This window comes from Rhamphochromis sp. 'chilingali' (assembly GCF_963969265.1).
Source record: "Rhamphochromis sp. 'chilingali' genome assembly, chromosome: 6".
Classification (NCBI taxonomy): Eukaryota; Metazoa; Chordata; class Actinopteri; order Cichliformes; family Cichlidae; genus Rhamphochromis; species Rhamphochromis sp. 'chilingali'.
The window spans coordinates 12,049,567-12,077,489 of NC_137933.1; the positions used below are offsets into that span (position 1 = coordinate 12,049,567).

At 40.9% G+C, this 27,923-nt stretch overlaps 3 protein-coding genes across 15 annotated transcripts in view; all 3 read right to left on the minus strand.

Moving 5' to 3' along the window:
* The window catches only part of csnk1g1 (casein kinase 1, gamma 1), a 34,058-nt gene extending 32,092 nt beyond the window's left edge, over positions 1-1,966 (minus strand). For all 6 annotated transcript variants that reach the window (XM_080884172.1, XM_080884170.1, XM_080884169.1 and 3 more), the window contains exon 1: positions 1,796-1,966. The gene's annotated coding sequence lies outside the window, so the exon portion shown is untranslated. The remainder of the gene's footprint in view (positions 1-1,795) is intronic.
* A 3,862-nt stretch (positions 1,967-5,828) lies between these two features.
* Positions 5,829-16,280, minus strand: LOC308397969 (sorting nexin-1-like). Its single transcript, XM_080884301.1, has 15 exons — positions 16,121-16,280; positions 15,490-15,637; positions 13,211-13,335; positions 13,010-13,076; positions 12,848-12,891; positions 12,618-12,759; positions 12,450-12,528; positions 12,247-12,322; positions 12,035-12,148; positions 11,748-11,841; positions 11,385-11,590; positions 10,739-10,882; positions 7,675-7,755; positions 7,147-7,218; positions 5,829-6,987 (listed from the first exon to the last, which is right to left on the minus strand). The coding sequence occupies exons 1-15, from the start codon at positions 16,238-16,240 to the stop codon at positions 6,937-6,939; spliced, it is 1,563 nt and encodes a 520-aa protein (XP_080740427.1). The 5' UTR covers positions 16,241-16,280; the 3' UTR covers positions 5,829-6,936.
* Positions 16,281-19,221: 2,941 nt separating this feature from the next.
* The window catches only part of neo1a (neogenin 1a), a 160,227-nt gene continuing 151,525 nt past the window's right edge, over positions 19,222-27,923 (minus strand). For 4 of the 8 annotated variants that reach the window (XM_080884016.1, XM_080884011.1, XM_080884015.1 and 1 more), the window contains exons 21-29: positions 27,033-27,065; positions 26,733-26,798; positions 26,278-26,404; positions 25,875-26,119; positions 25,244-25,336; positions 24,742-24,909; positions 22,753-23,040; positions 22,448-22,584; positions 19,222-21,659 (exon numbers count right to left, since the gene is read on the minus strand). In XM_080884016.1, coding sequence (XP_080740142.1) covers positions 21,573-21,659; positions 22,448-22,584; positions 22,753-23,040; positions 24,742-24,909; positions 25,244-25,336; positions 25,875-26,119; positions 26,278-26,404; positions 26,733-26,798; positions 27,033-27,065 — 1,244 coding nt within the window. In that variant the 3' untranslated portion in view covers positions 19,222-21,572. The remainder of the gene's footprint in view (positions 21,660-22,447; positions 22,585-22,752; positions 23,041-24,741; positions 24,910-25,243; positions 25,337-25,874; positions 26,120-26,277; positions 26,405-26,732; positions 26,799-27,032; positions 27,066-27,923) is intronic. The other 4 variants (XM_080884012.1, XM_080884018.1, XM_080884014.1 and 1 more) reach the window with 4 other exon arrangements.

The following is a 27,923-nucleotide window of genomic DNA, read 5'->3' on the forward strand; positions in this document are numbered from 1 at the left end:
AATATCTAAGTAATGTATTATGACGGCATGTTTTCAGAGCCGCTGAAATATAGAAATGTGGAGAGAATCAAAAACTAATTTGTCTGCAGTCAAATCAGAAGCACAAGATTTTATTGGATTACCATTTACTGGCAATCAAAAGCTTAGGAAACTTCATGCAATTGGTTAATAGGCAGCTTTAACACTCAGAACTATTCAAGAGTACTTTTCCTTCAGTATCACAGTCAGGAGGCACTGAAAATATATTTGAAAAACCTTGATTACAGTGCACAAATGTGCCTGTCAAAATACTACGAGAAACCGAAAGATGCTTCAAGCTGATTAGCATCTATTAAAAATTACTAATCTGTTGACTTTTTTTTTTTTTTTTAACCATTTTTTATGGAAACATAAAGGCTCTCAGTACAGTAATTAACCTTCAGTAGAAAGATCAGCTTGAGAGGGGGGCCTGCCAACAGTGCAGACTCCTACTGTGGCCGTGCCAGCTAAAGGCTGCTGCCTCTCTCCTTAAAGGCAGCAGCTCTAATGAACTAGAACTGAATTGAATTTTTATAGTCCATGCTCTTCCTCCTCTGAGAATTCACACAGTAATAACAACAATAAATAAACACATAAAAATAAATTGTAAGCATGGCAATGTGATTTTTTTCCTTAGGTTTGAACTAATGATTGTGCAAATACTGCAAGATCATCAAGAGTGTATCATGCAATTGTAAATTCACCAGTTTGAACAAACATGTTCCAGATGCGAAAACAAGTTTTTAAAAAAAACCTAATCTATTTGCACTTTGCCTAAACGTGGATCTTCCTAAGATGTGCAAACAGTGAGCCTGAGCTCTACACAAACTATTTCACATCATTTATTATGTTCTCACGATGACTTATACTAGACAATTGTTCAACTACTAATATATCAATAAAATGTGACCTTCAGAGCTGCTTTGCGGAGCATGACACGCCGTTATTTTACTGCAAAATACCGATCACAAGTCATCCCATATTGATTCAGTAGCAAGACACTTTACTTTAAGACGGTCCACGTGTATTAAAATATGACTAGTAGCAAAGAAAATGTACACTGGAGGTACACACAGAAGTAAAATTTAAACTGACTTTAATCCCGAGCGTGCGCATCTGGGACGACCAGACCAGATCCAGTCCAACATTTACAACTGTGCCGACGACGAGCAGGCTGACAGGGGCCCTGGGTTCAACCTTTCCTATTGTGAGCATCCCTCACCTTGTAGTAAGCAGTCAAGGCACTAGGTTTTCTATGTGAGGAAGTGCTGGTTAGAGGCAGCTGAGGCTGATCGATCCTTTACCAGCAGGCCTAAGGTTAAATCAAAACAAGGAAGAGAGGTGGCAGCTGCACGTCAGCGTTTCAAAGCCAGCCGTATCATTAGTGTCGGTCACGTCGAGTAGTAGGTAAACGAACCATCAGCTTAATAAAATTACCTTCACGCCACCGTCAAACCAGACTGATCAGCCATAAAGCTAACGTTAGCAAACATTACTTAGCCACAATGGTTGGACTGGCTCAAAATATAGTGTGAGAAAAATCACAGGATGGACATTTTCATGTTAATTATGAAAACAGAGTAGTTTTAAAGGGCAGCAAATGTAGCAGCCCCTCTCTCTGCCTGGTGTCAACGCCTTAACTAGCACCTACTGATGGCTAGGTGACAGCTGGACCGAGTGCAACAAGGAAATTAGCTCCGTTAGCAGCGAAAACATTAGCCAAGAACCAAAAGCCTGCAACTAAATGCTGCTTGGCTAGCAAACACCTCAGGCTCACCTTCGCTGTGGGAAATCCAGACAGTCGGGGCACAGCTTGTCGTTTTTCGCAACAAAAAACGCCGCCTGTGATGGGGAGGTTTTCTGTGCTGCCCGTTGTTGCTGTTGTCTCAAGCTAGAACAGCCGAGCGGCTCTCTCCATTCTTCGTCTGCCTTCGCTGCTCGTGAGAGGTTCGAGCATACCGGATGTAGAAAGACGGCACCGCCCGCTTCACCACGCACACTTCCAGGTCACACTGAGATTGGCTAATTAGCGATGAGACCATTGACTGTAAAATCAGTCATTGGTCATCTTTATCTAATGCACAAATACATACTTCTATAGTTGTGTACCCTTATACACATGCTCTACAGAGAAAAGAAAGTTTTATAGTTTGAAAATAGGGGCATCTCAATATCAACCATATATATAATTTGTGCTATATACTGGGATATTTATAATTAACCTATTTACGTATATTAGAAGTATTTTATTAGATTTTGTAACTTAGTAATATTTAATTAAATTTAGTCAGTTACAGTTATTACTGTCTGGGACCAGCTGTGACCACATTACTTTGTTATCATGGATTAATAAAGTATTTTGATTATTTTATACAGTCATTGTGTAATGCATTACTGTTTTTAGCGATGGACTTGCACAAATTCTGGTGCTTGAACTTCCACAATATGTGAAATATAGAGCAATTTCAATTAAATTCGATTTGATTAACTTTCATTTAAATAGCACCAAATCATAATAACAGTCACCCCAAAGTAAAAACACTACAATAATACACACACACACACACACACACACACACACAAAACAATCAGACGGTCCCCAATGAGAAAGCACTTGGTAACAGTGGGAAGAAACCTCTGGCAGAACCCGGCTCAGGGAGGGGCGGCCTTCTGCTGTGACAGGTTAGGGTTGAGGGGAGGAAGACGGGACAAAAGTCATGTTGTGAAAAAGACCCAGAGATTAATAAGATTGACAGTTCCATTATTTTTGTGAGTCTAAACAAATCCAGCATAAAAAAATTGTGTTGGTACTTTTGTCAATCAGGGAACTCAGGGTTGTTTTATTCCTTGAAGGAATAAATAAAAAAGGATGTAAGTTGTCTTATTACAAGGATGCTAAAGAGGGTGGTGTCAAAATATTGTGGCACTGCTTATATGTAATTTCTGTGTATTTTACACTCTAACTCATTTTAACCCTGTGCCATAACCTTCTACGTAACCTGATATGCACCTCTCAAGCAATGTAACTACATGTCAGATTGATGCATACCACAACGACTTGAATGACATGGTTAGGACGTAGCTTTCCAGCAGAAGTCTAAATCAAGCTTTACAAGCCAAGACTGGAGCCTAGCGCAAACTTATTATACAGACTAGCCCCACTCTGACACCAGCCCATTGGTAATTTTTATTACACTGTATTGCCCAATCAAGTCTCTTAACACAACCCTCCCTTACCTCGCTTGTGCACCCTGTAGAATTTGTTTTAGTGTGGAAGATATGGCTGATAAAGATGGAAACAAAAGCAAAAAGGTGGAGCTGAAAAGCTAAAAGAGCATATTAAAGCATATGTTGAGCATATGTTTTATAGAAAATGATGCTGGACATTAAAATATGGAGTACTTAAAATGAGCTCAATCTGAAACATATGAAGCAGTAATATTAATTACTTTAACATCGATTGGGAATGTATTTCTGCAGAATAATTACTTTCACTTTTGATATCTTATGGAAAATTTTCCAATAATGCAATTCTATGTCTACTGAGGTTTTTTCATTGTGGTTTATTGCATCATTTCTTAAAGGAATGATTTGAAAAGTTACCAAAACACTAGTCGTTTTCAGTTAATAATAAATAATTTTGGTAACATAGTAGATATTTATTCAACTAAAAAAATTATTAATATTTTGTAATTCTTCAGCCAGGAAGAAGTGCGGAAAGTTGAAGATGTCCATATACAGTTTAACTTGTTAAATTGCTGAATAGGGCAGGAAGATGTTATGTGTGTGAGAGAGAAACAGAGTGTGAGCGGGGCAGGAGAGGGGGTCATCTTTGCAACCTATCTATCCATCCATCCATAATTGGATCTTCTACAGTCACTGTATCAAGACTCCAACATGTCTCAGAGAAAACACCACAAGAAAAAGTTTCCCCTGACTCTCCTCTCTGAGGTGACCAGTTAAATTCCCCAGAAGACGTATTATCCATCTGAAGGGCATTAGCTGAAAGTAAGAAAACCACAATCTAGAGAACAGGGTTCAACAAATGCAAGCAGAGAACATTTAACTAGAGGAGAAGTGCAGACAAATGGAACCCCAAAATAAACACTTGGAAGAAACGCACAATGAATTTCTCATGAACTGACAAGATCAACAAATTAACAATACACAATAACAGCCCAACATTTAGATTATAAATGAAGGCTGGGAAATAATATTTGGATAAGTACGGCAGCAGATTATAGACCTGAGAACAAGAAATAAGAACAAGATAAAACACATAAAGACCTACAGTGTACGCTTCAAAAAATGCACTGGAGAAATCAGGAGTTAGAAGACATGTACAACCAAGTACAACGGAGGAATACAGACACGAGGCAAAGCTAGTACAGGAGGCAAAATAAAAAAAGAACTGAAAGAAAAGCTTGAAGAAAAACAAGCAAAATTAGAAGAACTGTAGAAAAGATGCAAGAAAGTTGAGAGGGGAAACGCAGAAGCAATCGATGACATAAAAAACCTCAGCGCTCCAGGAACAGTGACTGAAAAAGAAGAAAAAAAACGCTTCTGCTTTTTCAAAAGGAAGGATTCTCCTGCTTTCTCACTTGATCATGAGGAGGCGTAGTCTCGTCTTCCTCCACCTTTTCTCTCCCCTTCCTCTCCGATCATCTCTCCGTTGGTCTCCCCTCCCTCTTCATCATTTTTCACCCTCACACCCCAACCAGTCACGGCAGTTGACTGTCCCTTCCTGAGCCTGGTTCTGTCAGAGGTTTCTTCCTATTTAAAGGGAGGTTTTCCTCCCCACTGTCACCTAGTGCTTGCTCAGGGGGAATTGTTGGGCTTTTCTCTCCTATCTCTTTCCTTCTTTTTATTTGTGTTTTTCATTTTTTTTCATTGAGAACACAGGGTAGGGAGATAGGAGGAAAAAATAAAGACAAATGAATCTTTTTTTTCTTACATGCATCAAATCAATGTCTTCATTCAAGAATAATTTAAGAAATCAATGCCAAAATTACACATCTCCAAGTCTTAAAGACAATCCTAAACCAAATAGAAACAGCTCTGCACTGGACTACACCCCCTGTAACTAGGGCCCCTGAAAATAAGCCACTATAACTAGTCTCTATCATGACCTAGCACACAGTAGTCCTTTAAGCTGCATACCAGATACTACTCACCAATCCCACCATATTAAACTCTGCAGCTTCACTCACAAAAGACGGGCTACATCTGCCAAAACATGCAATAAACATACTGAACTTTTTGCCTGTATTCTGCACTTGTGTTCACGTCCAGCCTTCTTCCACGACAGATTCTTTAGTGCTTTTGCAGGTATCAGGTTAGATAGAAATGATTTTTAGACAGTTGTTCCATCACACTTCAGCAATAGGAAAACATCAGTTAATCTCAATTTCCATAATCTAGAAATTTGAAGTCACTACTCAAGAAATCTCTGTATCACAATCTCTTTATGACTGCGCATGGATAAAGGAAGATAGTCTAGGTGTAGCATAGACAGCATGAGCTAGAAAATGAATAAGTTGATTAAGTTAATCTTATTCAAGTAAGAGCAACCTTTTTAAAGGGTAAATTTAACTTGATAAAAACTTCAGCGTATAGGGATGTGCATTTTGTTTTTTGCAGAAGTCAAAACCAACCTTCAAAATCTTTGTAAAGAGGACAGTGCTAACCAGTGGTCAATGTTACATGTACAGTATAAGTCTAGAAGATCACAATTTATCTCAGTTCCCCAGTGAAATGGAAAATCCCACCAAACACATAAAAAACCCTCACATAAACAAAAACAAGTGTCCCAAAGCTGAACTAATGATTTATTTTGTACATCTACATGTACAGCATTTTCAGGAAAACGTGTGTACTAATGCAAAGTGGTTACAAAAATAAAGCACATTCTTACGTAAATATGACATGACAGAAAAACTACACTTACAAATGCTGATTAAGAAAATAAGGGACCATCTCACTTGAACGTCTTTCTGTCATTGTTAGACAAGTTTCTCAAAACAAAAAAGAATGGTTAGCAATCTGCACAAGTTCTGTTCAGTGCTTTATATGTGCACACTTGTACATGTCAGTCACTTTCATGGTTCTAGACAAATCTCTGGAGCAGTTCCCAGTGGTTTCCTTTAGGCCTCCACGTCTGACAAAATAGGACCAAATATATACTCTTGAAGAAACTGACATAAACATAACTATCATATGTGTCACTGTAGAAAATACTACCAAAGCAGAGGTTACATTTTCACACCCTGCGCTCACTGTAACAACTTATATCATTTTGTAACGCCTCTGACAAGCTTGTAACCTTGTCAAATCTGCCTCTATCATCTAATACGTAATCTATGATATACTGTTTGAATGTGCTAATACTCCTGGTACATGGCCCCAGTTATCAATAGTGTTTGTTTGATAATATCAAAAAAACCTCTTGAAATAGAACAATTCATTTTAGTGCATCAAAACATTATCTGACATGCATCAATCTGTTAGTGTGGAATGACTCACATATGCCTATCTTCTAATGTAAACTGTAGGCAATGCTACCTTGGGACAGTACCTCCATGTTAAAATAAACAAGAGACATAAATATATATCCCACTGACAGGACGGTGAGTTTTACAGACACTCGTGTCCCTGTTAATCTCTGCTGGATTCTTGCTTTATACCATCTTAAATCAGAAACATAAACAAGGCAATATACCAGAGAAATGCTGTGGAAATGTGGCGCTTATCATACTGAAGTACTGTACAAGATAAGAGAAGACGATGTCATTAAAAAGACAAAAGAAAAAAAACGGACGGAAGTTTCTTGTGTGTTTCAAAATTGTCCTCTCAGTTCCTGCTTATAGAGGTAAAGTGTTCAAAAAGGCAGTCGGGGTCTTTAAAGAGTCTCCCTCTTCATCAAGCTATCGCTTTCGCCTCAGGCAGGAATGCCTCCCAAAACTTTATGAGCTGGAAAACAATCAGAGTGAGAAGAAGACAAAAAGACTATTAAAACATTTTTTTAAACAGTAAGATGTTAATCGTTACCGAAGTTTAATAGCCATGTTCGTTATCCTCACAAATACTTGTACATGTTGGATATGATGCTTAATATAGTTAAGTGATTACCCGCTGTTGGGACTGCAGCATTGCTTCCAGGTATTTGATTATCTGGCTCTTGAAGTCCTTGGCTTTCTCTTTCTGAAAACACAAGAGTTGTCACATCTAAGGTTCAAGCCGGCTGTAGGAATTTCTGGCAGAACTTCCCTTGTTTCTGAGGTCAAAAGGAGCTGAAATCCAGCAACTTTATTGTGAAGAACAACCCACTGTAGCTTTTGGCTTTCATCAGCTTTCACAGTCCCCTAACATCATTTATTATTACCTGCTCTGTTCTCACATTCATATGAATCAGTGCAATCTGAAGCACTGAATCTGAAGAATGTCAAGAAAAGTGCAGGGATGAAGTGCATGTTTGAAATCAACTATCTTGAGTTCACAATGAAGTTGCTTGTGCTACTGGAAAAACCGTAAGTGTTCACCAGGTCAAATAGATACAGTAGCACTCTTAACATTCCAGCAGTGACAAAATGAGACACAATCATTCTACTTTGATACTAACTTTTGGTGACACATTAAAAGAAACCCTTCCCAACATACCTCAAACCTGAGAACCTCCTTGCGTACAGTCATGCCAATTCTGTCAAAATCTCTCTCGTACTGAGTAACCCTCGCCTCCCACTGACGACACAAAGGGAGAAAAAGAAACAAATCACCACAACTTGCAAAAGATGACAAAACACAAGCTAATAAATACAGAGAGACTACAGATGACTGTCGACATTGACGGAAAAGGGTGAAATCCACTCCTCGTAGTGAAATCAAAGAGGTGATTGAAGTGTAGACTTTCAGCTTTAATTCAAGGTATTATACAATAATATTGTCGTAAGAGTTTATACTGGCTCAAAAGCAGTTGCTGGTTTCCTTCGTGAGTTTGAGTTCATGACAAATTGAGGAAAGGTCAGGAATTTGATATCAGTGGTGATGATGCGAGTGAAGGATGCCGTCAACAACAGCTTAGTGGGATGGTAACTGTAGGAGTGGAAAAATAACCAATTCAGTACTTTCCAAAACAGAATGAATAACCTGGGCCCTATTTCAGGAAGTCGGTTTAGAAAACTCAGAGTGAAAAACGATACTCAGGGTTGAGTAACCCCGAACTGTCCAACTCGGAATATTCGGTTTCAGAAAGGCTGATAACAAGTAGTTCAGTCAACGCGGAGTTGCTTTAACCCCAAGTTAAGCGTTCGCACGAGGATACATAAAGCCCTGATTAGTGGAGCACAGATTAAGCGAGTCACCATGGAGACGGAGGGAAAGAAGGCGCGGTCAATGTATTTTACAGCGCTTGAGGCCGAAATTCTGATGGCAGCATATGCCGATAACATGCAAATTTTGCGGAAAAAAAGTAACACAGCCTCAGCTGCAAAAGAAAGAGAGCATGCATGGCAAAACATAGCCGACAGAGTCGATGCGTGAGTGTTAATTTAAACATTGATCTAGGGATTTCCACCCATTTAACACGTTATTTTATTATATTTTATTTTATTTTGTATTTTATACATTTGATTTTGTGATGTGATGTGAGCGCAGGTGCAACCCAACAGGCCCCAAACGTTCCTGGCAGCAAGTAAAAATGAAATATAAAAATATAGTCCAAACAGGTAAGGTGTAATTGTATTATGAGCCATAGTGCTTGGTCTGTTTGTCCGATGTAAATCAATTGCAGTTAGAGGCTACATTAATTTCCCCTCTGTAAGCACTTATTGAAATTATCTGAGCACATTACAAGTACATATTTGCTTACTCTGTATGCTCAAATGTGACCCGTTATAGCCAACAGAAAAAAAAGCGGAGGCCCGAAAAACAGGTGGGGGTCCTCCACCACCACCACTCACAGAGGCTGAGCAGTTGGCTTCCACATTTGTGATAATGTTGGCAGCATCACATATGATCTTCACAGTGCAGAGAACACAAATTAGCATCCATTACTAATAATGAAATAATTTGTTAGTTTGAAATGCTACAGGGAACCATGTACCTGCACATTAATGCTGTGGAAAGACTTCCTGTTCACATAGTCTCCTTCATTTACTGAAGGAGCAATGATTGGAATGTGAGTCCCATCTATACAGCCAATCACGCCTGGGAACCGTGAGAATAAATGTAAAATTTAAGTAGTAGTTCAAGTATCACCACATCATGGATTAAGTTTTGTTCATCCTGCTACCTGCAATTTTGTGGCATCCCTCTTTGATAAATCGTGTGGGTCTATGACCGGGGAACACCACAAACGAGTACAGGAGACGTTTCAGTGCAACTGTAACATTCCTGACTGCCCGACAGACGGTAGCCTTGGAAACGTGCTCAGCGTCACCAATATTATACAGAAAGCTCCCGTTTGCAAAAAACCGAAGTGCAATACAAATAATATGTACAGAACTGAGAGGATGTCCACGATGTGTCACATGAGCAATATTAGGCCTGAGGATGTTATTCAAATAAATTGTAGATTGTGCTGAAAAACGGTAACGTTCACACAGAAAATCATCAGGAAATGATAAAATGTCCAAACGCGCTCTAATCACTCTCTCCCGGCGGAGAGCTCTGCGGAGAATTTGGGCTTCAACATCTACTGGCTCTTCAAGGAAGGGGCACGCCATGTCTGACACTTCCTACAGTCAGGTTTCTGACAAAGAGGCGGAGAAGGTCAGGGTTAGTTGAAGTAAACCTGCTAGGGGGCAGGTTAGCTTCACGGAGTGTGTCGTCATAGTAACTCACTCAGAATTAATCTAAACTCGCTTTGTGAAACCGAAAACCCAGAGTTTTCGTTAACTCAGGGTATACTTACTCAGAGTTTGCACTAAACCGGCTTCCTGAAATAGGGCCCTGGTGAGCTACCAGCACCAAAAGAATATGACACACAAAGTGAATTTACACACTAAACTGCTTCACAACATTGAGCCAGCAAACAACACTGTAATGGAAGAATCGAACAAAAAAACCCACAAAATGAAACAAGCCAAAAAAACAGATGTATTTTCTAACAGGTCAATGCAACAACTTGTTAAACCCAAGTGTAGCTGACAACCCACACTTCAAATTAAATTCCTTCAGTGTCGTACTGATGTGAAATCAATTCCACTAATGACAACACTCTAACAGATACCAAACTATATTAGTGTTGGAGCAGTTCAATATTAACCAATGTCAGAAATTGGTGAAAAAGCAGCTTCACAGTGCCATCTTACAAAATAATCCACAACCATACAGCAACTTGTTACATGGATTTTCGGTTTGCAGCTTTTTTTTGCAATCTTGCTGACAAAAAGAACTAAATAAATGAACAAAATTACTCTTACATCTCCACTTTGATAAGAAGCTGATAATTTAATAAAAGCAAAGAAAAAAAACTAAATGTTTATATATTTGAAGAAGCTGACATGTTGGTAATGGGAGTGTCTCCGAAATCAGAACAAGATGTCAAAGTATTTTAAATGAAACTTTTTTGTTTGGGTTCCTGTAACCTGTTTGTCAAACTGGCCTGATCAACAATCTGCTGCAGGAGAAATTTAAAAAGAAAAGAAAAACCTTTGAAGTTCATTTTGGTGTAAACTAAAGACTTTGAGTGCTGCATTAACTGTGTGCTCACTGCCACTGTTACCTCAGTGATCTCTTCTTTGGCCTGCTGCAGTTTGTCGGGTTTGTTGGCCCACAAGAGCTTGGCCTCGGCCTCTCTCTTCTTTTGGAGTGTACTCTGAGCCTCCTGCCACCTCTGCCACGCCCGCATGCGCTGGTCAAAGCAGCCCTGTGGACATCCATTTTTAGATCAGACAGTGGTAGTAGCAACACCTGATCTTTCCACGAAACACAACAGACAGCTTGTCTGCAGTAAAACTGTGACCTTGCACCACGTTAAAGGTTGGTTACAGATCTAAGGAGAGCCCTTATTGTTGTCGTTACTTCCTCAAGCGGTGCGATTCGAACATAAAGCTGTGCATATCGCATCGCTCACTTGCACAACATTAAATGGCCCTATTCAGACACTTGATCGTACATGTATAGGTTCTTCTGCACTAATGATACTGCCTTCTTTTCTTTTTTTTTAAGATTTTTATGTAAATAACTTCATTCAGTTTATTTAGTTTTACGAGAGAAATGCAACATAAAATACTCAAAAATTACCAACATCAGGAAATTCTCAAATCTTACTTTCTCTGGGATGTCGCCCTCATTTCCCTCAAGAAATATATTTCTTCCCATCTACCCTATCCTATCCACCATCCTAACAGTACAAGTAGAAGGCTTACCCGCACAGCACCCAGCAGGCGGATGTAGTCACCAAGCAGTTCTGCAAAGATGAAGAAGTCACTGGCTGCCTGCTCCTGATGCAGCTGCTCCATCTTGTCCTCCACCTCTGCCAGCTGCGAAAGGGCCCGTGACAGAGCTGTATTGTCCTCAGAGTTCCCAAGCATGGCCAAACTTTTGGCAAACACTGCTGTGTTCCCACATAGCTCTGGTATTAAAGGCGGAAGCAGAAAATATATTCAGACTACTTGTTTCACCCTGAAAGAACTGAAAGACAGTTGGGCTGAAATGTTTTCTTTCCCTAAATTAATTTGATAAACGATGCAAAGAAAAGCTCAAGTCAATAAAAAGCAGGTGAAGCTCACCTTTCCTGTGAATGACAAGGGAGTCAACCACGACATGAAGCTTCCTGAGCTGTTGCTCCTCATTCTCCACCTCCTGGAACTTGTCCTCGAACCACTGAGAGACACAGAATAAACATCAGCAACCTCTTCATTGTGTTTAGAATGGCAGATCTGTTTGATGCCTTCTGCTGGCTCCACAGATCTATCAGGGTCTGTTCCTACTCATCCTTATGCAAATTTACATTTGGAGGCCACATGTGGAACGGTATGTAAAAACTAAACACTTCAGCCCTCTTTTCAGCCCTTACAGTGTCAGACTCATTCATCTTGATGGTCATCTTGTTGACAGCATCTGATGCCTTATTGATCATTTTGAGGAAACCTGCTCCACTCAGTGCTTGGGTGTTCACGGCTCTGGGCAACTGAACATAAAGCATTCCAAGAATTATACATTTAAAATTCAGCAGTGACCAGTCAAGTATTTGTCCCATTCCTACTTTTTATATCTTGAAATACTCACGTCTTCTCTTTCCAAGAACTCACGCACATCAGGATCCTGTAGTAAAGATGGGTGAGACACTACTCTCTGAAGATACCTACATAAAGCACAGTGGCATCAGGGATGAAGTGTGTGAAGCAGAAAATGTAATAAAAAAAACAACAACAAAGAAACTAGACATGACGTTAATAATGTCACTGTGTAAATCATATATGGATCCACACCTCTCCAGAGCTGCTCTTCTCCTCTCCACAAACTCTACTGATGATGGATCATCCATTCCCACCTTCACTTTGGTCATTCCTGTTGAACCAAATGACACGTGTCACACAGCAGGGAGAGAAAAAAAAAGTGCAGAACCAAAGAAAAAAAAACAAATGCCTGGCACCCACCTACAACACTTTTCTCTGGTGGTAGTGGAATGATGCATCCATGGAGTGACTGCTTGACTGACAGCTTTTCATAAAGGCCCAAGAAGTCACTAAAGCGCCTCCTCACAGAGAAGACCTTACTCCTGAACATGGGCAAGGAAGTCTGGTGGAAGATCAGTGACAGGACATGAGAAAGGCACAACAGCAAAAGCTAGTGAAAGCCACGAATTAACACAAGCTGGATTATATACCCTGGTGGATACTTTGTAGGCCACATATGCATTCATGCCATCCCCTAAAGAGGACAAAAACATCACACAATTAGCTACTTTACAATTAATAACATTAGTTTAATCTACAAAATGTAGAAGGTTGTATGATGAAAAAAAAAGAAGAAAAAAAAAGAGACTGACCGATTTTCTCTGGGTTTGTGACAGCAACATCCACATCAAAACTGTCCTTGGCTTCTTCCTCTTCCAGCTACAACCAATAAGAAGACAGCAACACAACTCATACCTTGAACACACCTAAGCCTTTGCAGCGCAAGCATTAGAAAAGCATTCACGCTACTGAGATTCTCACAAGTTCTTAGAGGGCTCAGCCGTGGCCTGTACCTGCTCCAAGGAGGTGGGCTGCATGGCTGCGGGGCTCGGAGTGAATGTGGAGGCATGTCGAGGACCAGAGGGCTCCTTCCGAGCGGAGCTGCTGGACTTGTCTGTGCTCAGTTCTACGTTTGTATCTGGAGAAAGAAAGCCTTTTCATTCATGTTCCAGACTTTTACAGACTGGCTGTCATTTCTTGCTGCAAAAAGTTTCATAAATTCAAATTCAGATTTATTGTGGTAGCTTTTGGTGACCAGCAGCATCTACATCCAGCCTTAAGCCTCTTCTGATGACTGACAGCTTATGTCTACTCATAACTGGATTTTCATTTCAATTTTTTGTGCAGTGTGGTTTGGAGGAAAGGTAACAGATACTATATGAAACTAACCAGAACAAGCTTTGTGAATTTTGTGAGGGAATCTTGATTTCTGGGAAAAATATTCAGGAAAAAGGCAGACATCTCCCAAACTGGGGTCACAGATGCATAAAAATGGTCAGCTAGTAAGCTGTGGTGTTTAAACAGTGCTCAATTGCAGAGGTGGGAAGTAACGAAGTACAAATACTTCATTACTGTAATTAAGTAGAATTTTCAGGTTTCTCGACTTTACTTGAGTAGTTTTTTCCTGACTACTTTTTTACCTTTACGCCTTACATTTTCAAAACAGACTCATTTGGGTAGAGTTATTATTTCGTCACTGCGAAGCTCCAAACATCAAACTGATTTGACCCTAAATAGAAACACGTGGAAGACAACCCTGTTCATTTATTCATCACCAGCGGATGTTGCATAGAAATAGACAAAAGAGGCAAAACTGTGCTATAGTCTGGGATTAAAGTGGGCCAGTGGGTTTTTTTTTTTTGCCACAACACCGGAACGACTGCGGGTGTCAGTGAGTTGCAATTGCAGTACTTCAACATCTAGCTGGCCCTACTGAAGACAAAAGGTTTGGCGCACAGTGTATTGCTAGCTGAAGGTCCAGCTGCTGTATTTCAAAGGGAGAGAAAAGAAAGAGCTAACTTCACTCAGAGATGAAAGAAAAGTTGCATAAAAATCATTTGCAGGTTAGTGTATTATAAACAGGTTAGTTTGTTGTACTGTGATAATTTAAAGTAAAGAACAGTGTGTGACAGTGGTCAGAGTTAGGTACATCAAGGGTAGCAGGGAAGAATCTGAAGTTAAACTGATGATGCTTCGGTCATCGAATTCCACCTTCATTCCCCTGTATAGTGTCTAATATGACGACAGCATAAACAGTGTATTGTCAGTGTAGAGGATGGAAATGAGCCAGAACAACTCAAACTTAAACAACTGTTAAATTCAGGTGTGTAAATCCACAAAGAGCAGCTCAGCAGCAGGAGTTATACAGTTCACCTGATCACAGTCTGCATATTAAGAACATCTACTGGAGCTCTCAATAGAAATTATTTTGAGTTGTGTTTCTTTTCCCATATTAAGTCATTACAACTGATTTTAGAGCTCCTGCTGAATCCACTTTAACCTCTTCCCTACTCCCAAAAATTTCTGTTCATCTAGATGTAGCATTTTCAGTATGAGAAACGTTTCCTCACTCATCCAAGTGACCTGCAGTCAGCTGAGACTGAAGAAGTCACTTGGACAAGTGACAAAACTTTTCTCCCCCTAAAAACGCTACGTACAGATGAACAGAATCAACTTTTTGGGATTTCCTTACCTGGATGATTGAGCATGCATCGGACTCTTCCCTACTCATTTTCCTGTTTAGAGTCAAAGCCATCCTCTATACTTTCCCCTTCTCTTCATTGAGCTACTTTTATTCTCTTACTTTGAGTACATTTCATACCCTGTACTTTATTACTTTTTCACTTCTACTTGAGTAAAGAAGTTGAATCGGTACATCTTTTCTAACACTAGTATCTACTGCTGTAGTCCATCTGCTTCGAGGTCTTATGTGTTGTGCATGCAGAGATGCTCTTCTGCACACCTTGGCTGTAATGAGTTGACTTGTTATTGCCTTCCTATCAATATGCAGCAGGGTAATTTTCCTCTGATCCGGTCGGATCTGCAGTTTTTGAAATACTCTGAACTTTCTGGCACCAACTACTATGCCACATAAACTTAAATCATCAACATGTTTGCATAATCTTGAGTTGAGTAAAGCAAGCTGTCACCATGCTTGTTTGTTGTTGTTGTAGTATTATGTTATCTGTGCAAGATCGCCATGAAAAATGATACAGTCAAGAGCAAGAAGCTGTGGATGCTGCAGAGTCACGAGTGAACTGGCAGATGTTGTTAGGGGGAAGTGTGTCCTCACCAGCAAACAGATCGTTGTCATCGTCGGAGTGAACTCCGTTGGCCTTGGCCGCTGTGCTGCTGGCCGCCTCCTCGCTGAACAGATCTGAAGGCTCCTCGCTGACGCGGTCGGGCTGAGAAACTCCCCGGCTCACAGACACGGGGTTACTCTGCAGACAACCACCACAGAGACGAGCTGTCATTACAGTTTGCAGCCCGTTAGGACAGGGGCTGATAAGCAGGGTGGAGTCATGTGACTAACGGAGCTCACCAAATTTTGATTTATTAATTCTGCTAAAACGATAAGTAAGAGGGGCTTGACTGTGAACGAAGCCAGCGTTTTAATTAACAATTAACCAACGGGAACAGGCCGAACAAGACAAAAGCAGTGATAAAACCTATTACTTGGTAATAAAGAGAGGCCAATTTTAACTTTCAGCCAACTCCGGACACCTTTACAAATCACTTTCGCTGCTTCCAAAGAAAACCTGCCCGTATTTCGCGACTGTCCGTCAAAGCCTCAGCGTTTTGGGATGCCCTGAATGCAGGTCAGTTGAGATATAAAAGAAAATGCAGGCTTTCTGACGCTGACTTAATGCAAACCTAAAAACACACGTCAATTTGTTACTGGTGTCACCGAAGCGGGAACCTACGTTACTAACGAAGATGTCCTCGCCCTCGTCGCTGTCCGCGTCTGCCATGTCACACAATCCCGGCTCTGACTCCTCTGCTGTGGGGAAAGGAGGTGGGTTCCGATCCGAGCTGGCCGCCATATTCCCTGTTGTGAGCGCAACTGGCGTCCCGGAAGTGAAGGGGGGGCCGGCGGTTGAGCGGCTGCAGCGACACCTGCCGGTCACTTGGTCACATTACAGCCTCGGAAACCACTGCACGTTGTAACCCAAGAGAAACAGTGTCTTTGATTTCAGATTGCAGATTTTTGCTGAGAGTGTGCTTCTTAGACAAATATCTAAAAACACCCCCCCCCCCCCCCCAAAACAAACAAACAAAATTTCCAAACTGTTTGCTTATTTGGCACCGTGAACAATGTCTAGAGCGCATATGTCAAAATATGTAATTTTATGTTCCTCGCAAAAGTTTGTGCATGACCGTTAAAGTTTACTTAAAGTTTACTGTATGCGGCTTAAAAGCGCATGCTGACCGTAAACTACATCTCCCACAATGCATTTCGATTGTTTGAACCTCAATGCCCATGGTACCAGGAGCTAGAGGGACATGAGGTACCGCCAGATCTGTTATTTGATTATAGACATGTGTGGTATCCACAGAAACGTCAAAGACCAAAGACCACCAAAAAAGCAAAAACGGCTTAACGATTAACAAGCAGCTAAACAGATTCCGCAAAAAGATGTAAACACAAAGCCCGGATCTCACCTATACAGGATATGCCCATAGGGTGTGAAAAGCTGACATCCCACAGATTCCGAAACGGCAGGTTTTGTCACCCTCCAACCAAAACTCACTGAACCAGCAGCAAAACAAGACCACTACACTTCACGTTTGAAAAACACTGTAATGAATTTCCACTTACTTTGCCTGCCTTGTTTTCACCCATAAATTCGCACTTCCTTCACAGCACCATCTCTCAGTGTGCTTCAAGACCATAGTTTCCCAAGAAAATTCTCTATTTTCTGCCTTATTTGCTTGCTTATTACGCACCAATCTTCCGTTGTATACAGTGTTGTCGGTCGCTGCCCTCACCACCGCCCCACACACACACACACACACGCACACACACACAAATTATATCTGACAAGAAAGCCTAATTTCTACAGTTCAGCACCAAAGAAATTTCAACTTTCAAAATTTATACCAAATTGCGAAACGCTTAGCTATGTCTGTAATAAAACCTCTGTAACGTTGTGAAAAACGGAAGTTTGTTTTTCCACTTTCTACTATAGAAATCTGTTTTTTTATGACTACAGTTTTAAAACAACAACCACACAACAAGGAGAGTCTGGGCAATAAGCTACCAGAAAGTCTCTTGTAATTGTACACATTTATATCTTACAATTTAAGTCCAAAGAGTCATGCTGACAGAGTTCTTTCTTTGTCACAGAAGCTCTTTCTTTAACATGTAGAAAAACAGTTAAATGTGTGACTTCTTTACATTGACAGAAAGGGCAGTTTCACTGGTCCTGCCGCTTAAGATCCAAGTGGGCTGTATGTGGCCCGCAATGTAAAATTAGTTTGACACTCCTGGTCTACATTCAGGTGACATGATTTTACCTGTTCAAAGGTGTAATTCCCATAGGAGTGCACTTACCACGTGACCGCTGATGATCAAATGTCAGTGTTATGTGGCTAGATCAGAGGGCAAAAACTGAACTTATTAACCTGAAGGTTGGGTGTTTGTACTGAACTGTTGCATTAGACTGTTTTAGTAGTAGTGAAGCAGTAGCAGGAGACTGTCAGGCAGAAGATGGTGTTCTGCAATTCAGGGCACTTTGTTTCTTAAATGTCTAGAACAGGGATGTAAAACTCATTTTACATTACGGGCCACATGCAACCCACTTTGATGTTAAGTGGGCTGGACATGTTAAACTCACCTTTGTGTCAGCGTGCAATTTCAACAATATATCTCAGTTTTTATACATGATATAGAAAAGTTACTGTACAGACAGCTCATTGCACAGACTTTTCTGTAATTATAAAACAAAGCTTTTGTTAATTTACAGGAAATAACCTGTTTTTTTCTTTTACCTTATGAATACTCATGAGTGAGGTCTTCATTCGCAGCAATGCTATAAAAAACTATTAAAATACAGTTAAAAGTCTAAAACCTCAGCGTCCTTCACTTGTTCCAAAGCTATACAGTGGGCTGAACCCGAGCCTTTGTTGGGCCGATTTTGGCCCCCACCCTCATGTTTGACATCTTGATCTAGACTATATAATATTTATCTGGTCTGAGATGAACATAGACAAACTCAAATGTCGGCTTTTCGCACCCTATGGGCATATCCTGTAGACAAGATATCACAGTTTACAACTCTTTGAGTAAAGTATTTTTAGCCTATATATTTTCTTTTTAGTGGGTCATTTTTCTACATGTCTTTGCCAGATCGTAATATTTCCCAATACCTAGTTTATGCACACTCTTACAAATGCGTTTTATACTGGCTTTGCACGCTTGGACTGTCCTCTCAGTGGAGATCAAAACAAGTAGTTTTATTTTGCTTTTTTTGTTTTGCTGCGAATGCTGCAGAAAACAGCAAAAAGCATGACTAATAGACATGTTTTTTTTAAGTAAAATCCACAGCTTTAAAAATGCAAAAATAGAGAAATTTCATCATAACTGCACTGACTGTGGAAAAAATGACTTTCCGTCAGCTGACCTCACATACAGGATGTTGTCACGTCTATAGATGGAAGAATTTTTGTCACGTGTACATAGATTCAGGTTCACACTGAATAAAACCCAAATGTTTTTCCCTATCATGTGAGGTGAATCCATCTCATAATAAACACATGATAGAGTACAAACTGACATAGGCAGTCCTTTTCTATGGATTGTTAAATTTATGAGGTGAAATGACAGCTGCCCTGCTTTTTTAATGAAGGATTTCAATATTGTAAATCAAGCCTGAATAGCAATCTTTGACCTGTCGTTTACCGAAAGATATGTAAAGCCCAAGGTTAGAGACTCTTCGGTGTTCGCTCATCTCTGGAGTATGTATGTATACCAATGATGCCTGTCGGGCGTCATGTCTGATGAAAAGAAGACGAGCAGACACGGTTACTTTGTTAGTATTCATAATTGTTTGTATACACAATGTATAGGAGCACCAATAAAAAAAACATCTTTTTTTTCCTCTTTTTTTTGTCCAAACATTTTTTCCGACATTTTTTAAAAAGCCACAGATTTTTTTTCTCCATTTCTACAGAAAGCAAAGAAAGCTCTGTACATGAACAAGCAACAACAGAATTCCTCATCGTGAGCTGCAGAGTATAAACCGCCTGGCCGCTCAATCCATATCATCTCTGAAGCAAAAAACAAAAATAATAATAATAATAAACATTAAAAAAAAAAAGAAAAAAAAAAAGACCAGCTGCCTGCTGCTTACCTAGGACACTACGTTACACAAACAGCTTTCGATATTTAAAACACAAGATATGTAAGAAATGTACTTTCCAAAAATTGTGAAAAAGTGCAATACAGGTTCAACTGTTTACAACTCAATAGATTATTTCCCAAATGGAGTCCGCTCCTCTTTCTCCCACTTTTGTCCGTCAACCCCCACCCTGGTCCCTCCCGACGTGCCGCCCCACAAAAACTTGTTCCTTGTTTGTATCCATAGTTAAAATCTCTTACAGTTATATTGACATTCATGACGATGTACATGTATGAGAAACATGGTATTCACAAAAGTAGAGCAAATTACTATGATCGCAAATGACAAGTTTCTTTGGGTAAGAGAGTAATGAAAAACTAGTTTCTTTTTTTTTTTCTCCTTTTTTTTAAATATTGGATTTGTGTATAGAACAAGCTTCGTTTTTTTCTTCATACAAAACCATGTAAAAAAAACAAAACAAATTGGGAGTCCCCTTCAAAAAGGCCAACATCTTTGCATCTGATAACATCTGTAGAAGAACCACGGTGATGGAAAAACAGCAAACACACTCCTGCGCTGCCGGGGATCGGGGATGCACGCACACACACGTGGTTCAGCAGTACAGATGCTTGAAACCAAATATTGTTTTTTTGGAAAAACAACACACATTCGACTTAACTTCTGGTATAAAACACAACTCGACTGTTGCTGTAGATGTTTTTTTTTGTCATTTAGGTGGGGTGGGGGACCAGCGCCCTGAGTCCTCGGTACCCCTGACCTGCGAGGAGATCCTGTCAAGTCCCACTGAACGATGAAGAAGCAGCTGCCGATGGTGACAGCTGAGTGACACCATCCACGCAGAGCAGAGTCGTCTCCACGGCGCCGACATACCTGCGCGTTGGTAAGGGTTTTTTTTGTTTGTTTTTGTTTTTTTGTTTTTTTAAACGGAGCTCCCGTGACAAACCAAAAACTGGAAAACACTTTCATGTACAAAGGGTGGCAACGCGACCTCAGAGAAGAATGTACTGTAGAAACGCACCAGGTCTCTCTCTCCTCTGCTGATATGAAAAACTGAGCTTCAGGACTCATTCATTATCCCACTTCCATCCCAAATAATAATAATAATAATAATAATAATAATAATAATAATAAAAATAATGAAATGATGGGAAACATTAAAAACATCAACAAACAAACAAAAAAACATATGTACATGTTTATAAGGATATTTATGTAAAAAATAATACAATAACATAAAAAAACCCAATGAAAAGTCATATGACACGTGGGTAAAAGACAAAAGACAAGTTGATGAATAATGTAGGCTTGGTAAAGAGGAGGAGGAGGCTGAAATTCAACGTTCACTTCACTGAAACTGTCCAATAGATATACAAAATGCACAAAGAAAACACTAATCAAACAAACACTGTGTGTAGACTGTGCCGCATGAGCACCATACATCAAAAACCAGCATATTTTTTGGACTTGACACTGAATCAACCGTCTCAAGCGAGAGTGTTCGGCACCGAAAAACAAACAAACAAACAAAAAAAAAATGACTACCATTTTTGCTGAGGAAAAAAAAAAAATTCACAATCTTCCGGTTGAAAGCGACCAATGTTTGTTTGTTTTTATTTTTCCTTTTTAAAAGTTCATAGTCTCTGAGAATGGTTCTTCATATAAAGATGAAGTTGTCTCACTTTTTCTTCCCTCACATGGCAATCTCCTTCCTGAGACTGAGCAAGGTAAGCCGGGGAAAAAAGGAAAAAGTAATTCCTACGTTTCAGTCTGGAAGTTTTGTTTTTCTCTGCAGGGGGAGACGCGAGAGTTTTTTTTTCTTTTTCGTGGGGATGAGAAGCCATTTTGTGTCCAGCAGCCTCTGGCTCCGAAGGTTTTGTTGATTTGTTTTGTATTGTTTGGTTGTGTTTTTTTCTTTAGGGTGTGTGACTTTCTGTATGTGTGTGTGGGGGGTGACAGAGAGTGTGTGGTTGTGTGTGTGTCTGTCTGTGTGTGGTGTTTTGGTGCAAGTGCATGCTCATGGCGCTGTGGTGATGGCGTTCAGGTCCTTCATCAGGCCCTCGAGGTGGGCCATCTCCTCGGTCAGCTCGTCGGGCTCGTAGCTCTGGGGGAGAGGAACAGGGTTACTGCGGGGGGCGGGGGAGGGGCAGGGGGGGAGGGAGGCAAGCACCTGGAAGGAGGGAAGGAAGAGAGCAGAGGAAAGGAAAGGAGAGGAGAGGATCAGTCAGGGATCTTTCACAGAGGACAGGGAGGAGTTTGGCAAAGGGGGCGCATGGGTGAGGTGAGCTGGAGGGGGGGGGGGGGGGGGGGCTGGGTGGATCAATGAAACTGAAGGGTCGGAAAAGGACAAAAACAGAAAGAGGCAGCAGACAAAAGCATGACGTCGAGGAAAAAAACCAAGAGAAGCCAACACCAACATACGGTCAACAGCCAATCAAGGCAGAGAGAAGGTTCAATGGCAAAAAATTAAAAATCATTCCAGTTATGGGTTTGTTTGTTTGTTTTTTTTGTTAAGATCGGTAGTTAACGGTTAAATGAAATGACCAAAGGAGAGCCGACAACGCCACAAAAAAAAGAGAAAGTAAAAACATGGTGAGATTGAATTTGGAAAGAATACAAAAAAAGAAAAACAGAGAGAGAGAGAACAAACAGAAAATGTGGTTAAAACCAATGTTCAGCTGAAAGTAACTGTATCATCCAGTGCCCAAAGTAAACCTGACATGGATTTGGAAGGAATGTGATTGGTATCATTTAAAAAAACAACCCAAAAGAAGCAGCAAAAATAATATCAAATATTCACCACCATCATCAGGCCTACCAAAAAAAAAAAAAAAAAAAAAAAAAAATCAGACTGCCTTACTACAAGCAGCCAGTGTGGGGCGCTGTACTCACGCTGTCTACATCTTCTAGCATCTTGCTGGTCTCTGGTACATCGGGGGCGTTGGGCACGGTGACCACCATCGGTGTTCGTGTCCTTCCTAGTGTTCCGATGGAGGCTGTTTTCACAACATGCGGGTGAGTGGGAGGCCCTGAGTGAAGAAAGGTCACACGAAAATACTACACTCAGTGAACGCAACACACACCAGTGCTTTAAAAAAAATTTTTTTTCAGCTCGCAAAGACTTTTTAAGAGCTAGTTAGAAAAATTCTGATTCAACTCTGTTTAGCTTGGTGGGTGTCAGTGATATGAGGGCTCACCGGTCTGAGCGAGCAGGGGAGTGCTGGGCAGGGCGGGAGACTCATAGGATGGGTGGCTGGAGGCTGGGATTGCAGGTACAGCGAAGCTCTTGAGAGGGTGGGCGTGGGCATGCGGGTGAGCTGAGCGGAGTGGGGGCAGGTTGCTGGAGTAGCTAGGCTCCTCCTCTGTGGTGGTGGAGCCGTGGTAGCTGCCCTCTGGGTCAGCCAGGATCTCTGAGGGGCAGGAGGCTTGGGAGGAGGCGGTGGCAGGAGGGGCGGGCTCAGAGCTGGGAGTATTCCTCACAGACTCTGGAGAGGAGGCAGCAGGTGGGGACAGTCAGAATACGGGTTTGCAGGATTAAAACATTTTTCGGCATGCCAGTGCCTGCCAACCGGCTTGTAGAAAGTTACCAAGAAAATGTCATAATTAATAATTAAAGCTGGAATTTTAGGCTTTCATTTTTGGGTTTGCTGTCGCCAATCTAAATATCTGTCATGGAACTTTCTATTTGTGAGTCTGTACAGGAGAAGCTGAGAAACCTGTCTTATTTAGAATCCTGTAAATATACATATGAACTCAGGTTTCAGTTCATCCTATCCCAGTGGTCTTTTCTTTGCGTTTACATCTCACAGTATCCCAGTTCTATAGCAATATCCAGGTTCCTCAAAACATGAATAAGAGCATGCAAACATCTTAAGTGTTAAAAAAATAAAATAAAAAGAAACTAGGAAAATAATTTCAAAAGCTCAGTAGCAATAAAAAGCAAACATCTTAACATTTCTGAAGCTGCAACTTGTGGTCTACCTTTATAAATGACTTCAGGTCAGTTGAACACCAGTTCAGCCTTCTATTTTTCTTTCACTATAACTAGTTATTTGTGCATTATACTGCCAAAAGTATTCACTCACACATCCAGATCAGTTCAGGTGTTCCAATCACTTCTGTGGTCACAGGTGTATAAAATCAAGCACCTATACATGAAGACTTCTTCTACACACATTTGTGAAAGAGTGGGCAGCTCTCAGGAGCTCAGTCGTAGGTACTGTGATAGGGTGCCACCTGTGCAAGTCCAATCGTGAAATTTCATCGCTGCGAAATATTCTACAGTCAACTGTGCTACTATAAAAATATGGAAATGATTAGACATGGTACAGACCTCCAAACTTCATGTGACTTTCAGATTAGCTCGAAAACAGTGTGTAGAGAGCTTCGTGGAATGGGTTTCCATGGCCAGGAGAACGGTACTTGTCTAACTGCATTGTGCCAAGTGTAAAGTTTGGTGGAGTGGGGATTATGGTGTGCGGTTGTATTTTTTAGGAGTTGGGCTCAGCCCCTCAGTTCCAGTGAAAGGAACTCTTAATACTTCGACATACAAAGCTATTTTGTACCATTTCATACTCCTGACTTTTTTGGAACAGTTTGGGGACGGCCCCTTCCTGTTCCTGTTCCCTTCCTGCAACATGACTGCGCACCAGCGCATAAAGCCCAAAAAGACATGGATGAGAACTTGACTGCCCTGCACAGAGTCCTGACCTCAACCCCACAGAACACCTTTAGGATGAATTAAAGCGGAGACTGCAAGTCAGGTCTTCTCATATAACAGTGTCCGACCTCACAAATGATCTTCTGGAAGAAGAAACACTCCTAAACCTTTTCGAAAGCCTTCCCAGAAGAGTTGAAGCTGCAATAGGGTGGAGCAACAATATATTAAATCCTATGCATTAAGAAGCTCATATCCATGTGAAGGCAGACGTGTGAATACTTTTGGCAATATAGTGTATCCGACTGCATTCCCTTGTTTATCTTGGTAAAGAGCACAGCCAGTATGTTAGGAAGGAAAGCAACAGTGGTTAGTAACACTATGGAGAACTCAAATATGAACATAAGGTGGTAGCGGCATGGGAATGAATAAGCAAATGACAAATCTGTGAGTGGTTATGACATAAGGTAAGAGTGCCCTTGTCCTCTTTGTTATTCCTCGTGCTGTCCAGCAGGGGGCAGTGTCTCACCTGTGGAGTCCACCCTGTCTAGATGAGAGATGGGGGTGCAGGTGTGCGGGCGTGGGTACCCGCTGCCCTGGTGGTAGAGGTAGCTGCGTGTCGCCGACGACAGGCTGCCCATGTGATAATAGTGGTGATGGTTATCGAGGGAATGGATGGGGTGAGCGCTAATCACGGCTGTGAATGGAAATGGACATGAATACACGGACACACAAACACAACAAGATGTTTAACCAACTGGTGATGAGGATGATGACGATGAGATGTACACATGCAGTTTTCTGTGACACACACACACTTCAATATTCTCTGTCAGCTTAGTCACTAAACCAAAAAATCCCCAGAAACATTAACATGTCACGAGAAGCATGAAATGTTTTCTAATTAGACAACCACAAGGAACATTTGGAAGTTGTTAACTTAAGACTTTGTGTGCTCTAGTTTCATATTGTTTTGTGAGGAGTTTCCAAATCGACTGCACAAACACACACACACACACGCACACACTTACGCTGAGGCGGCTGCGCATCAAAAGGCATCATCATTTTAGGCCTCATCCCTCGTCGGCCTGCTAGTGTAGACATGCTGTCCTCTGATTCGTGGCCTAAAAGGTACGGTGGACACCAGCCAATCAGAAAGAGCTGCTACCCTATTGATTGTCGTTTTTTTCCCCCCTTTTATTAACGATCCGTCTGATCTCAGGATCCTTAATCAATGCACTAATTGGGTTTTGATTGTATCTTTAAATGTCACAGTTACATTGAGTAGCTTTACTGTACTTGCAGAAACCTGCATCATGACGAGTAATGGGCAGCATGTATGAAAAGCATGAAATGTTTTGCATGATAATCACGGGAAAACAACAGAAATTGAACAGGTGTTGACTCATGACACAAAAACCTCTTCAGGACTCCTCCAGCAACCTCCTGAAAGCAAACCTGAGGATATTACCTCATTCCTACCTGAAAATCATCGTTTTTTTAAGTCACACTCTTAAAATGTAGTTTTCTGTCTGCAGCCAAACTAGAGAGGTCTACTCAATGTTATTATGCATGTAAGCTCAGGCAGCAAGGGTGGCATTTCGCTTTCATCCCTTTTCCCAAAACATCACATTTTAAGTCTCCGCCTTGAGCAAGACTGACCACGGTAGGAGTTGCGCCTCTGCTGCAGGTGGGGGTTGCTCTCCAATCCGCTGTCAGCAGGGGTGATGTCCTGTGAGGTGCGGGGAATGGGGGTTTCAGTCATGACTGGGTTGGGGTCTGGCGACTTGTCCATGGGTTTAAGCTCCAGCCTCTCGTGGTGAATCCAAAGATCGGGTGGCTTCAGGTCTTTGGAGTTCCCCTTGTATTTGTGAGAGCCGTTGGAAGATTTTGAGGCAGCCCGCTTTCTATCAGAGAGAACACAGAGCTGTTAGCGACAGCAGCAAAACAGTCAAAGATACTGGAGGGAGCTGATCTGTAGGTTAATAAAACAGAGTGAGAAGATCTATATTACAAAGAGACAGAAAGAGAGCATGCAATGTAAAAGCGGGACAGTGCGTCTTACTTTTTCTGGTGGGATGTGGTGCGCCGCGTGCACAGGAAAGCCCCCACTACCACCACTATGATGGTGAAGGCTCCCACTGAGATGATTATGACAATGACCAGGATATGATTTTCCCCATCTTTAATTCCTCGGCAAGAGAAAATCAAAGTTAGAGTGCAAACTTTTACGCATTAATGTCTGTATGAACTTCAACAGAAAAAAAAATTAAATGCAAGATCAGAATAAATAGTTTTAAATTTGTACTGAAACAAATATGAGGCTATAGTTACTTATAAGTCACGTCTAAGTGATAAATTATTAGTCTATGATCATTTCTAAGAGTTGGTTGAGTTACATTGTTCAGTCGTGGGGACACTTTTGGGAAACTTTGTCCAGGTTACAGCACGACTGTAGTGTCTGACAACATGACAACTGAGCATGAGCACTAAATAAGGCAGGAGGAATTATAATCTTACTTGGTGGAACAGGGTCCCGTGGAGGTTGGTTTCCTGAAGGTCCCATCTTTGGTGTGAGATTTGAGGCTGAATCAAGATAGGTGAAAAACAAAAAGTCATTCTAATGGTCTTTTCTATCACCACATAGAGCCTGTCAAATGTTTATTATCTTAAAAACTACACAAGCACAGTCACACGGACTAAGTTTTTCTTTCCTTCTTTCTTTTTTTTTTTTAAATTGGCGTAGAAGATGGTCCTTGGAAAAAGAGAAACATTAGGGGGTGCGGTCCAGCAGTGATAAAGTGTGGAGAGCGAGTTTACCTTGGTCATTAGCCATTTTGTCAGAGGACTCAGCTTAACAGGCCAAGGGAGAGCAGAGAGGGAGAGACAATAAAAAGCAAAAAAGTGGTTAGCTGAAAACAGCAGCGAGGGAGACAGAAATAAAGTGAGAGATGGGGATTGTGAGGAGGAGGAAGAGAGGGGCAAAACTATAGGAAGGAAAACCAGTAGGAAAACCAGACAGCAGCCAAACAGAGTATGCTAGAAACAACCAGACTGACATTAGAGGAAAGTATATTGAAAAACATATACAGAAGTTAAAACACACACTGATATATATAATACCTTCCTACAGTCAACACACACTGACTTTATGCCCTAAATATTAGCATTCTCTAAAAAGAGTGGATGCTTATGAAATATATTCAGCTAAAACCTAAATCAGCCGTAAGAAGCAGAAACAAACTGAACCTACAATATTCTTTACAACATTTGCTTAGCAGACTCATCAGTTAGCAGCCCAAGCCAAATTAATCAAGAAGGTTTGAAAAGCATCCTTGTTATAGCTCACGAGTTTCACGCAGCAATAGAAAAAGTGCTCAAAGGTGTTTGGAATAAAATGTATTTAAGCTTATATGATGTGTTGAATGTTCTATGGAAAAAATCCATCTGTAATTTAAATCACATCACATAAATACGCCGGTGCAATCCGAGGACGGTCACTGTGTCTGAGAAAACAAAAATCTTGAAGGCCCATTTGTTGATTTTTAGACAGCTGAGGGCAGAGTAACACCACGACTAACCCAAAGCCCTGACATAACGGCAGCTATGGAAGCTGTGTACTGTGTATATGTTAGCCAAGAGCTGCCTATTTACACATGCATAAAGCTACGTGATGACTAAACATCTCACAGTCCTCATTTCTTTTTGTTA

Bases quoted from the DNA above. Each gene is read 5' to 3' on its own strand.
- LOC308397969 (XM_080884301.1), bottom strand. From the start codon at position 16,240: ATGGCGGCCAGCTCGGATCGGAACCCACCTCCTTTCCCCACAGCAGAG. The intron at 10,883-11,384 runs GTAAGCCTTCTA...GGATGTCCACAG, and splicing joins GCCTGCTGGGTGCTGTGCGG to GGCTGCTTTGACCAGCGCAT. The intron at 7,756-10,738 runs GTAACAGTGGCA...TTGTGTCGTCAG, and splicing joins CCAAAGAAGAGATCACTGAG to TGGGAGGCGAGGGTTACTCA.